Raw genomic sequence first — 14,206 nt, forward strand, 5'->3', positions numbered from 1 at the left:
TCCTCCCTGTCTCCACACTCCAGAGAAAACAACCCAAGTTTGTTCAACTTTTCCTTATAGCACATGTCCCTTTAGTCACTGTAGCATCTTGGTATAATCACCTAACATTGCCATTACTATCACTGCATCCCTCATGCATTTGGGATTCACTATTGATGAGAAAATTAGGTGGACCAGCCATATAAAGAGAATGTCACAGAGTTTAGTACATCGCGATATATCACTCATCTCCTGACATCCCAAAGCTTTTCCCACCCCTACAATTTACAAATTCGGTATGCTGCAACAAGCATAATTTTCCTAAAACAAGTGAAGCTGTATAACAGCACTTAAGAAACTCATTCTCATCCAGTATTAAGCAGATAGCACAATTAGCCCAATCACTACACTAAGTATTAATTCCCTGTATCCCAGATACACTTTGGAATAGAAAGTCCTCATCGCAGGCTTACCATGAAGACAAAGCACGCTGCTGTTTGACAGTGCTCCTTTGACAGATCTACCAAGCCCTCGGTCTCTGCGTTGGCTGATTAGTGCCATCCGCCCTGGACTTCTAGGCGAGAGGTCCCAGGTTCGATTCCAGCCGCCTCCCTGCACGCGTTCCATCCGTGTTGGGTTGAGCGGTGAGCTAGCTGCTCAGCCTCATAAAAAAAACAGACAAATGCTGAAGAAACGACAAGGTTGCCGCCTGATGCGCCACAAGACACAGAGAGCAACTCAACTCAGTTTCTACCAGCAAGAAAGTTAAGGACAGCAGGAAAATGGATACAACCACTGCCATAAGGCACCTTTCTAAATCACACACCATTCTCATCTGGAAATATATGACTGTTTCATCATCATTCCCAGGTCTAAATCTTGGAACCTTCTTCTCCTTAGATCTCAGGGAGTATCTTATTATCTTCACCCGTATTTCTCACTACACTTCCTCAAAATCACTAAAGGATGGGCAATAATTGCTGCCCTTACCTGCATCCTATTAATGATTATTTTGAAGAATAACAAAGAAACTGAATGCTTAATAACATTACGTTTCTTGTGTTTAATAATAAAACAACAGGACAAGATCAAAGACCAGGGGTTAGTGATATTAAATTGAGTAATCTTATATTACTGTTCTTTTAAAATGGTAAAAGGAGTAGGATAATTGTTTAAGTCCAACACCTTGCCTTTTGGCTTGATATGTACTTAACAGATTATTTGAATTTGTTAAAGTGAATAACAAATAAAGCACATATTTGTTATCTGATTATTCAAACTTAACCAGCTAGTTAGGGACTTGGGGGGGGGGCAGACTGTTTAACTGGTAATAATTGCAAGCTGTTTTACAATCCAGTGTGCTACCTGAGTTGAAAATAAATTGCAGAATCAATTAAAATGCTTATTTGCAAGGTCAGTACTAGGTTAGCTTTATGAAAATCATCGCATAATTTGTAGATTTCATATAAAAATACCCATCATTCTTAAAAGGAGGAATCTAAGAATAAACAGCGCTAATGGAAAATATATTCTATTTTTTAATTTATTTTTGAGGATGTGGGTGTTGTTGAGGGTGAGAATTTATTGAGTATCCCAAATTGCCCTTGTAAAGACAACTATGAGCCTTTCACGTTATAGGACCTGATATCTATGAGTTTGGGAAAAGATGAAGAAGGGCCAAAGTCTTGCATTAATGAAAGATTTATTTATTTTTTAGGATCTGTGCTTTGCTGAAATAGCCAAAATTTGTTACCTGATTAAACTGAGTAACTTGTGAGGTTATTTCAGGGATCATTTAATTGTCCACCACACTAAACACTGGTATTTTGTAGAAATCTGGTTGGAGAAGGTCTCAGCTTGTGAGTTGACATTCGTCTGGAGCCTTTGATGGTCTATTAGCATGGAACATTGAAGGTAGACTCCTTGTTTCCTTTCCCTTCTTGCTTCCATTAAAGCATTTCTGGTACACACTCGTCAACCTGAAATGTCAATGGGGTTTCTTTGTACACAGAAGCAGCTTGACTTGAAGAGTATTTCTACCAGCATTTGAAAAGAAAAGAACAATACAAATGCTGGAAATCTAAATTAAAAACACAAAATGATGGGAATACTCAAGCAGATCCAGTCATATCTATGGAAAGAGAAATCAAGTTAACATTTTTATGTTAAGAACTTTGTCAGAACTGTTTTTTTTTAAGTAATAGGTTTGGTGGGACTAGAACAGGCTGTAACAATAAGTATGCCAGTGCAGTCCTATTTGTTTGTTTTGGACAGGAAATACAAACAGGTTGTGCGGGGCTGTGACCATTTAAGACTGGGAGCTGCGGAGGGGAGACCTGCCAAGGAGCTGAGCTCCTTGATAGCTTGGATGCCTATGGCTTCATGTTTGCTGGTGGGGTTATAATCCAAAGGGAGGAAGTGTCTGATATCTGACATGAGGCCTTTCGAAATTGAGATCTGTCCCCCAGACTACAAAGCACCACCCTTCTCACGAGGTACGGACAAGCTAGGCTATGACCTGTCCACACAATAGCTAGGAACAATACTGTTGTTCGTTCTTAATGAACGGAGTACAGCACATTCCGAAGGGCCTAGGTCCCAGTGCACGAGTGGAATGGAGAAGTCCTGATGACCAACATAACGTCAGCAGGTAGCAGTGAATAAATGTAGAGAGGGTAAATAGGCAGAGGAGGTGAATCAGGAGAACTGAAGATCAGTTTGGGCCGAAAGTTCCTGGACAGAGAAATGGATACAGAAGCAGCGTTAGCAAAGTAGAGTTCAACATCGTGTGGCAATCTGAATTCGATTGAGATGGGGCATTGCCCTCTATGATCTCCTTTCTTGTAGTTCTGAATGCTTCATGGCGATGCCAGAATGTTACAGTCTGCCACTGAAGCATTAACTTCAGGGAAATGTCTTTTGAAGCAGAGTTCGACACAATGCCGCAACTACTACATTTAGCATTATGTTGTGAGCATACATTTTCCAACGGATGGCACTATTTTATTCTAAATGTATCTTACATTATGTGTTATTTAAACATATAAAATACTTTTGGCAGAAAATGTGTACTAAGGCCAAAGTATGTATAAAGGTGTTTTCTTTGAAATATTATAATCTTGAAGAGTGTGCATGAAATGGATTATAAACTAGATCATTCTGTGGCTGTCCTTTGTACCTTACTGGCCACTTCAAACTCACTTCCCCCATTAGTGATCCCTCACTAGGGTAGCATAGTGGTTAGTGCAGCGCTATTATAGCTTGGGGCTTCGAAGTTCGGAGTTCAACCTCCATGTCCTCTGTAAGGAGCTTGTCCATCTTCCCTGTGAAATACTGGGCTTTCTGTGAATGCCCAGTTTTCTCCCACGGTCCAAAGACATACTGGGTAGGTTAATTGGCCTTTGTAATCTGTCCCATGATTGGGCTAAATCGGGGTTGTCAGAGGTTACTGTACCGAGTGGCTGAAAGGGCTTGCTATAAATCTAAATAAATAAATTATCACAACCCTGGAGAATGCTGTTAGCCAGAAACTCATTGGAACTAGCCACATGAATACAGTGGCTCAAAAAATAGGTAAGAAGCTGGATATTCTGTAGTGAGTGACTGATCTCCTAACATTACAGGAGTGTGTGATATGAATGCAAAACTAGTCCGGACTACTGTCCAGAGCCTGGATAAATGTACAAGTACTGTGCAAAAGTCTTAGGCACATGTACTGTATATAGATAGAATGCCTAAGGTTTTTGTACAGTCCTGTAGTCTTTTTATGTATTCCACAATACTGCTGCTGCAAAAAAAAATAAATTTTGTGGCATTTGTGAGTGATGATGAACTTGATTCTGATATGGGTGTTTGTTGTGGACTGAGAGTGGGAGGGGGCAGGGAGAGTGAGATCATGGTCGGGGAAAGAGGGAGGGAGTGGAAAGCACCAGAGAAACATCCTGTAATGATCAATAAATCAATGATTTGGAATCAAGTGACCTTGCCCAGTTTCTCAGGGATAGGCGTTTACAAAGCTGCGCCACCTCCTCACCCCTGGTACTCCTTTGCTATCACCTGCCCCAAATCCCTCCTGTGGTGCTCACTCACCATTCCCACCATCCTTGCTCTTGCTAGATTTACAAACTCACTCACCACTCCACATTGACAAATACAGAACTGTGCAGAAATCTTAGTTACCCTAGCTCTATATATATGTATATATATATATATATTTTGCACAGTACTGTAGCTCCAACAGTCTCATGAAGCTGACGTTAATGCAGGCTGCTCGATTGATGTCCATTCAACCATCGTAAACATTCATCCTCCTCATGACCACTGCACAGTGGTTGCACTGTTTACAGTTTAATAAAAACACTGCTGTAACTCACCTGGACGACCCTGGCACCTGTGTTTTCTGCTGCCAAGCATGGTACTGCCACCTGCAGTCGCACACTATTCTGACTTTGAAATACATTGCCTCTCCTTTAACTTTACTGGGTCTAAGTACTGGATTTACCCGGACAGTAGCACTGTAGGAGCACCTTCACCAGAAGGACTACAATGGGTTAAAGAGGCGACTCACCAACACTCAATGGAAGGGAGGGGGGAAGGAACAATAAATGCTGAGTTTGCCACTGAACACACCAGACAACAGAGATTTTGCTTCCTGAATACTTATGGATGCATCTTATGGAGTTTGGACTGCCAATCATGAAAACCACCATGAAATTCCCCTATCATACACCATTTTTTGAAATCACTTATATTAATTTGAGTCATAACTATACTTCTATTCAGAATAACTGATGTCAAGATTAAGGAAAGCATTTTTGTTTGTCTAGAAATCAAACAGGTCATCAATGACAGGCAATTTGAAGAATTTCTAGTGGGACTGGAGAAAATCACACGGAAGGCATTCAAGGATGTTGTTGAAAATTTTCTTAGCATCTACAGAGCACCAAACTACTTGCAGCTGGTTGGCAACGTGTTTCGAGCATACAAAGCCATGGAGTGCATCATTTCACTAAAGATTCATTTTCTGCATTCCCAATTAGACTTGTTCCCTGCAAACCTTGGTGCTGTCAGTGATGAACATGGTGAAAGGTTTCACCAGGATAATATGGTCATGGTGTAACGGTATCAGGGTAATCCATCAATACTGACTGATAATTGTTCGACACTTTAGCGAGAAGCCTCAAACACAAATCCTCAACAATTAAATGCATTATATTCAATAGGAGTTACTTCCTTGTTTCTCCAAATTCTCACGTGATACAAGGAGTCTGAAATTATATTTGTGTTCAGCTTCAAGCGGTCTATCAGAAATAAAATAAAAATTCTGAGGAAGCAACACTTTCAAAAAAATTTGTTGTCCAGTGATATCAATAAAAGCTCATGAATGGACTGGAGGCAGTTACAGAAGGCAATCAATAGACCTTGCTGTGCTTATGAGCAACTTGACATAAATAAGGCAAAAGTGCAGATCAGTGGAAAATTCTGGATCCCTAACTAAGAAGATTTGCTAATAAAGTATTTTAAATTAAACAGAATTTCCAGCCAGAAACCAATAAATAGTTAACATTGATATTAATAGGAAACAAGAGCTCTTATTTCAGAGCATATTGAGTAGCAAAAAGAATTAAGTGGAGTCGGCTGAGTGGAGGATTCTGGGCCACATTTGCATATTTTTACCTAATTCTATGTAGGAGTAGATACCTGACCTTGTTATTGCCACAAGACTAGTCTTGCTCAAGCAGTATTTACTACACTGCCTCAATGTTTGATGGCATTCAGATTCTTTTAGATTCTGGACCTTGGGAGAAGTCAACCTTGGCAGCTGAATTATCAGGCCATACTTTTGCTTCACCCATTAGGGCTTAAAAGGGAAAGTGAAAAATGCCAGCAATGAAGCCAATATGAATACTTCTTTAATCCTTGCCAATGATTCTGATATTGTTACAATCTGGTTTCAGAAATGAAAGATTATTAACTCTTAGCATGGGGGAAAAAAAGTGCTTTAAGTATATTAATTCTGTGCATTTACAGTGTATCAAGAATTAAGTGTTATCTCTCTGCCACTTCTAATGCGCACTGCTTGCCCTCTCTTCCTGTGCACCAACTCTGAGTTGGAATCTCCCCTTAGGCCTCAGCTTCCCACTGGGTTTGTTACCCATGCTCCCCATGACTTGGCTGTGAGCTCACTGGTTGAAGGTTTTTTTGTCCATTGTATGCCTTCACACTAACGCTGAACAATTTATTTGTATGCTGCAGAATCGCAGGCAGGAGCTTTTTCAGTTTGTATTGTCACATCAGATCTAGTAGCATAAACTCATCAATTTAAAACTCGATCAAAATTACGATCGGCTTCCACCAATACACATGCCCGTTAGAAAATTGATTACAACCGGCTAACATTGATCCCTCCTGTTCATAGGATTTGTTACACCACTCTCTGAGAGATAAAAAAAAAACGATTATACCTCACTTCTCTAATTTGAGTGCATAATTCACAATGTTGCATCGGACAGTGATGCGTTGCAGATGAATTGTTAAACCATTTTCCTACTTTTTCTGTCACATGGATGTGGTGAATACTATGATGTAATTTTTGAAAGAATGAGTTTCTCCCAATGTTTTGGCAAGCCCTCATCCTTAAGCAACAAGGAGGATTATTTGTGAGTGTATATGGGCCCATATGTGTCAGATTGGCTGATTTACAACAGCATTTATAATTCAAAGCTGTTTAATTGGATGAAAAGTAACAACGTGTATCCTGGAGTCAATGCCTCTTTAATGTGATCACTTCTGATCCTGATTTTGATCTGGGACTAATTATTCTCTTTGCTCATCAGGCGGTTTATACAACCTCCTACCCTGTTGCATTGGATTATCTGCCAACAAAAGTTACCAACACAAATGATGTTACCTACACTTCTCCCTCAGCAGCGAACTGGTATCTGTGTTGTTTGAATGACTTACTAGGCACATCAATCTCACAGTTCATTGTATCAAAAAGGTGACTCCCACCTCCCCCCCCCCCAATAATAGGACTACCTTTGCCTTTGGAATACCATTTTCATAGAAGAACAATATCAGCATTTCTTCCTTATTCTAAATCTTTACTTTTTTTTAAAAAATCACTGACAGATCCAGAAACGGTGAATCTTTCTAGCTCAACAAAGGATGTGCTGGGCAAACTCAATGGGCCATGCAGCACCTGTGGAAGGAAAGGAAACGGCGATGTTTGGGGTCGAAACTCTGCATCCCATAGATGTTGCCTGGCCTGCTGAGTTATTACAGCCTGTTGCTGCTCCAATGTTTTCCAACTGCTGCTTGTCTTTCCATGTATTCTCTGCAGATGTGGACTGTAGAAATGTGGCATAGGCATTTCGGCCTTCCTCTGTTTCATGTGTATAACATAAAATGATAAATACAGTGTAATAATACATGGATTTGTAGGTCCTGAAATCCGATCATTCTGTGAAAGAAATGGGTGCTTTATTAAGTGGCCACTTTTTTAAGCACCTCCTGTAGCTGATAAAGTGATCATCAGTGTATGTTCGTGGTCTTCTGCTGTGATTTGATGTGTTTGCATTCAGAGATACTCTTCTGCACATTGCTGTTGAAATGTTTGGTTAATTGAGTTACTGTTGCCTTCCTGTCAGCTTGAGCCAGTCTGGCCAGTCTCCTTGAATTAATGAGCAAAATTTTTTTTTGTCCTCAGATCTGCTATTCACTGGATTTTTATTTTGTTTTTCTCACCATTCTCTGTAAACTCCAGAAACTGCTGTCTGTGAAAACCCCCAGGAGATCAGCAGTTTCTAAATACTCAAACCTCTGTTTGGCACCACCATGGTCAAACCCACTAATAACAATAATATAACTTTAATTTTATAACACCATTCATACATTAAGATTCATGCTCAAAGTTTTACATAGATTGTAAAGATAAATCAATATTGTCATAAAAATGCAAGATAAAATTAACAATCGTAAGTAAAGACAGAGATTATACAGAATAAAATGTAATTGAATGTCCCAAGTTATATAAATATAATCAACATCAACAGGCATTAAGTAGGCCAAATTAAAAAAAGCTGGCTTTTAGAAGTGTTTTGATACGTTCCAAAATACTAGCCTGGTGTATCTTAGCCGCTAGAGTACTCCAGGTTTTTGGTGCAGAGGAACAAAAGGCCGCATCACCAGTTCTTATATGCTTGGCTCTAGGAACACTCAGCAAACCAGTGTTCACGGAGCTAAGATTACAATTATGAGGTAGTGAGGTAGTGTCAATGTCCATTTAGGAATCAGATGGCAGAGGGAAAGAAGCTGTTCCTGAATCACTGAGTGTGTGCCTTCAGGCTTCTGTATCTCCTACCTGATGGTAACAGTGAGAAAAGGGCATGCCCTGTGTGCTGGAGGTCCTTAATACTGGATTCTGCCTTTCTGAGACACCGCTCCTAGAAGGTGTCCTGGGTACTTTGTAGGCTAGTACCCAAGGTGGAGCCGACTAAATTTAGGACCCTCTGCAGCTTCTTCCGGTCCTGTGCAGTAGCCAAAGATGGTAAAAACTACCTCCATGTCACCAATCACAAAATGGATATTATAGAAACCTAGAAAACCTACAGCGCAATACAGGCCCTTCAGCCCACAGAGCTGTGCCGAGCATGTCCTTACCTTAGAACATATATGCCAAACTCAAGGCCCGCGGGCCAAATCCGGCCCGCGGTGGAATTATCTTTCGCCCGCGAGATAATATCTAATTACTATTAAAGCTGGCCCCAGTAATCGAAGCGCCTATGGCGTATGATATGGCTAATGCTGAGTTTATTCAGGTGCCAGGTTTTCAGGGTTTTTAGTGTTTATTCGGCAGTCTTGCTCGGCAGTCTTCTTCATAAGAAATGGAATTTGTAAAGTGAAACACTTTGTAGTTATAGCAGAGACTGAGACACATGAAAGCAGGCTGAAAAAACGGAGGCAACGAAAGCTGCGTTCGCACGCGTCCGACTGATCCGGCCCGCATGAAGCTGCATTTTGCTCAATCCGGCCCGTGACCTAAAATGAGTTTGACACCCCTGCCTTAGAACTACCTAGGTTTACCCATAGCCCTCTATTTTTCTAAGCTCTGTGTACCTATCCAGGAGTCTCTTAATAGACCCTATTGTTTCCACCCTCACCACTGCGGCCGGCAGCCATATGGGTATCTTCCTTCCCCACAACCCAGCATTGTAAATGTGAAATGTACTTTTAGCATTTACATCTCCTTTCGGTATCAGGAATGTTACCAAATGGTTTGGAAAACTTCCTGAAATGATGAAATAATGTCTAATTTGTGCCAGTTGAGGTCAGCAATGTGACTTCTCAATATGTCATAAACTTGTGGATGTTACAACTGTACCTTCTTGACTTTTTTCTCCTTAAATTCAAAAGACATAAAGGGAGTAAAAAGCCATTCGGCCAAGCATCTCTTACACTAATTCTTCCTTGGTAAAAAGCCAGCTATATTTTGGATACTGCTTTTATTCTAGGCATCTATCATCATCTATATTAATGTAAATTTCAAAAATTATTTAGAGATACAGCACAATGACAGGCCATCCCAGGGCAACGAGCCCACACCGCCCAATTGCACCCATCTGACCAATTTACTACTAAACTGTACGTCTTTGGACTGTGGGAGGAGACTGGAGTACTTGGAAGAAACCCATGCGATCACGGGGAGGACGTACGAACTCCATACAGACGGCGACAGGAATTGAACCTGGGTCACTGTCTCTGCATTAGCATTACACTACAGCACTATGCTGCCAGAAAATGTGTAGCTTCTGCTTCTACTCATACTATTATGGAGAGATTATGGTACAAAAGCAGGTGTATTGACACAAGTCCACACTTACCATCAAGCATCTGCTTTTACACTTAATCATACCTCAATCATTATTTCCTCCCTAGATTTTTTACTCTTTTACACATATGTACTCTTTTACACGTGAGTGAAAATTTACTGTGGTCTTTGACCTTCAACCTGCAGCTTTTTAAGATGCGGGAGACAAACTGGAACATCTAGAGGAAACTTACATGGTCAGGGGGAGAATGTGCAAACTTCCCACTGTTTCTACCAAAAAAAATTGGAAAACACTGAAGTAACATCCTTAAGATCACTTTGTTGAATGATTATTCTTCCTCTAGCATCTGGCCAAAAGCAACTTTTTCACTAAGCATATTAAGATGAATTGGTCAATTTTCTGTTGAACCCAATTTATAAACTCACAATACAATGATTAAAAAAGCCATTATCATCACTGATAGAAGAGTATTTTTGTCAAATCAGTTTTCTTCACTACCTAGAGAAGAAGACCACTTCAACAAAAGTGTCTTCTGCTCTTTTTCTGACAGATATTTGTTATTCCTTCCAGGACTCTGAAAGGAAAGGATTAATTGGCAAAATCCACAAGGTTCAAGATATTGTCATTAGCGTTCAGAATATCCTGGATGAAATAGCATCGTTTGGTGAAAGAATTAAAAAGTAAGTATTACAATTTGGCTGGAGTTCTAATTTTATTTTCTCAACTTTGATTATGCTACACTTTGCAGATAATTGTGCCCTCATTTGAATGCACCTGTTTGAGACAGGCAATAAATCCTGGCTTTGCCAGAGATACCCACATCTTCTGAATGAATAACAAAAATAAACTTGCATGATCACAATGAAATGATGTTTGCCAATCAGTAACTACAGATAAACCAGTGAAATCTTAAATCAGTTATTTTTAATGCTTGTCTAAATATGTTCCTGCTCATGATTTCTCCCCCGTGAACTGAGACAATCTAACCTGGCCCCGTGAGGACCTGACCTGGATCCACAAATACTTCCTCACTAGTCAAGACGACAGAGTAGCATAAACATTTTCTGAGGAGATTGAGACGTGCAAGGCTCCCCACTCCCATTCTAACAACTTGCATCATTGTGTGGTACGGAAGCTGCAAGGCACCGGGCCACAGGACCCTACAGTGGACAGTAAAGGCAGCCGAGAGGATCACCAGGGGCTCCCTCCCTGCAATTTGTGGTACTTACTGGGAGCATTGCAGACAAAGAGCACATACCATTGTTGAGGATCCCTACTACCATCCCACAATCTCTTTGACTCACTACCGTCAGGAAGGAGGTATAGAAGCGTCATGGAATGGGTAACAGCTTCCTCCCTCGGGCTGTGAGACGAATGAATACCCGAACAGCTCTACCGTCTTATTGCTAGGTCAGTGAGCCATTTGCTGTTCACCTGTGCTGCCACACTACAGGTATTTTGAGTTAGATGTTATTAACTTATTTATGGCAATGCTTTTGTGCTATATGTTTCGTGGGAGCACTGTGGTCTGGAGGAACAGTGTTTGGTTGTATATATGTACAGTCAGATGACAATAAACTGGAACTTGTAACGCGTATGATTATACTTGTGTTCCTCCTTGTCACGTTCAATGCCACAGAGATTGATCATCTCCACAAAATGCTATCATAGAAGACGTCAGCTTAACACCTTGTGGATAATGAATAATTAATTCCTTTAGTGTGATCTTCACCCAGAGCTTTGCACCTGACTCCAATTCAAATAGAGTTCCTTACGACTGTAACATATAGGAGCAGAATTAGGCCATTCAGCCCATTAAGTCTGCTTCCCAATTCAATCCTAGCTGATTTTCTTTCACTGCATTGGAACATATAACAGAGAACAGTACAGGTCATTCAACCTAAGGTATTGTGCTGATGCTGTAATCTACTCGAAAATCAAACTAATCCTTCCCTCCCATGTAGCTCTCTATTTTTCTTCCATCTATGTGCCTGAGAACCTCTTAAATATCCTATTGTATCTGTTTCTACCACTATCCCTGACAGAGCATTCCAAACACTTACCATTTGCTGTGTAAAAAAAAAGCTACCCCTGCCATCCCATATAGAATTTCCTCCAAACTCCTTAGACTTATGACTCCCCTATATTAGTCACTTCCACCCTGTTCCATATTGTCCTACCTTCTCCCCGTAATGCTTAACCCCTTAACAATCAAGAGCCTTTCTTCAATATACCCAATGAGTTCTGCTCCACAGCAGCATATTTAACAGTTTCACCACCCTTTAGCTGAAGAAATTCCTCCTCATCTCAGTCCTAAAGGGACATCCTCTATTCTGAGGCTATGCCCTCAGATCCTAGACTCTCATACTGAAGGAATCATTTCCTTCACTCTATTCCATCCAGGTCTTCCAGAATGAGATCTCCTCTCATAAGTATTACTTAATGTAATTGTGTACAGGCCGAGAGCTATCAAACACTCCTCATTAAGGACTCGCACCATCCACCACATGCCCACTTCTCATTGCTACTATCATGAAGGAGGTACAGCACTGTGTCTCAGGAACTTATATATAGCTAGGGTGGCAAAGACGTTTGCACAGTATTGTATTAGTCAACATGAGTGGAGAGGAAATCTGCCAGGAGCAAAGTATGTCAGGAATGGCATGGGTGAATCGGGATTATCATCGCTCGCGTAGGTCATGATTTTTTTTGCAGCAGCAGTAGAGTGCAATATATAAAATTACTACAGTACTGTGCAAAAGTCTTAGGGACTATAGCTACATACATGTGCCTAAGACTTTTGCACAGTACTGTACAACAACCTAAAGATTCACACTCATCATTTTAGGAACAGCTTTTCCTCCTCTACAATCAGATTTCTGAACTGTTCGTGAACCTACGAACTCTACCTCAGTATTCCTCTTTTGTGCTGTTTGTGTATTTATTTATTGTAGTCACTATATTTGTCTGCGTGCAGCTTGTAAATCTGGCAGGAGAAAAGCATGTTAGGAATGGCGACAATGGAGTGCCACGGGAGGACAGAGACAGGTGGCAGAGAAGGAGTGTCAGGAGTGGGGCCAATTGTACTGCTGTGACAAAACAACAGATTTCAAGACATAATAGAATGTTATTGATAATAAATCTGATTCTAATTATAATCATACGTTAAACCTTGTATTCCTAGGATTATTCTTATGAACCTCTCAAGAATCTAGTACATCATTCCTTAGATAAGGGGCTAAAAATTGGTCAGAATTTCCATTACAAGATGACATGATATAACAGAAACATTCTATGATCTTTGAAAGCCTGCATTAGGTTTATATTTACCTGTCTCTACAATCTTTTGATAATTAGTGTATATTAACTTGTTAGTCTCTCAACACTACAATAAACAGTTGAAGTGGCTGTTTGCCTTCCACAGAGATTATCCACTCTTCATGCATCACCTTTGATGCTCCCTTCTGTAGTTTTCCTGCAGCAAGCAGGTTACTTTGTCCCCAGTACAGGAAGTAATCAAGCATTTAGAATTCACGGTCGGGGCTGCTTTGAGCATCCGTAATCCTTCTATCTCTGATCTTCTGTCTTCCATAGCACAGCCCTTTCTGGTCATGTACACGAGAAAGCTTGTTTAAATTTTTCATTCGGTGTGTTTTATGCCCAAAGTACTGCACCAGTTGAATCTGTTTGAAGGCAAGTCATGTTTGTAACGCAGCAAACTTGGCAAAAAAATTGGCACAGGGCAATCTCATCATCTCATTTCACAGCATGTTTGAGAAATAAATATTTACATTTACCTCTACTACCAGTTGTTCTGAAGAGATTTTTAACCTTAGAGATTAAAGGCCAATTAATATTCACCCTTGCAGGAATTAAATGCTTGGATTGAAATCCCTTTCTAAAATTTAAATCTGTGGACTTAAATTTTAAGACCAGAAGAGATAGGAGCAGAATTAGGCTATCTGGCCCATCGACTCTGTTCCACCATTCAATCACGGCTGATCCTTCTTTTACTCCTCCTCAACCCCAGTTCCCGGCCTTCTCCCCGTAACCATCGATGCTGTGTCCAATCAAGAACCTATCAATCTCTGCCGTAAATATACCCAACGACCTGGCCTCCACAGTTGCACGTAGCAACAAATTCCACAAATTAATCACCCTTTGGCTAAAGAAATTTCTCCGCATCTCTGTTTTGAAAGGGCGCCCCTCTATCCTGAGGCTGTGCCCTCTTGTCCTAGACTCTCCCACCATGGGAAACATTCTTTCCAGATTTGCTCTGTCTAGGCCTTTCAACATTAGAAAGGTTTCAACGGGATCCCCCAAAGAGTTCAGTTTTAGAACTGAAGTACACTCAGTGGCCACTTTATTAGGTACCTCCTATACCTAGTGAAGTAGCC

General features: G+C 40.6%; 1 protein-coding gene across 5 annotated transcripts in view; it reads left to right on the forward strand.

The window, feature by feature from the left end:
- Nucleotides 1-14,206, forward strand: part of LOC140718840 (multiple C2 and transmembrane domain-containing protein 2-like) — a 431,322-nt gene that overhangs the window by 385,400 nt on the left and 31,716 nt on the right. For all 5 annotated transcript variants that reach the window (XM_073033051.1, XM_073033048.1, XM_073033050.1 and 2 more), the window contains one exon: nt 10,380-10,489. In XM_073033051.1, coding sequence (XP_072889152.1) covers nt 10,380-10,489 — 110 coding nt within the window. The remainder of the gene's footprint in view (nt 1-10,379; nt 10,490-14,206) is intronic.

Source organism: Hemitrygon akajei, chromosome 30 (genome assembly GCF_048418815.1).
Source record: "Hemitrygon akajei chromosome 30, sHemAka1.3, whole genome shotgun sequence".
Classification (NCBI taxonomy): domain Eukaryota; kingdom Metazoa; phylum Chordata; class Chondrichthyes; order Myliobatiformes; family Dasyatidae; genus Hemitrygon; species Hemitrygon akajei.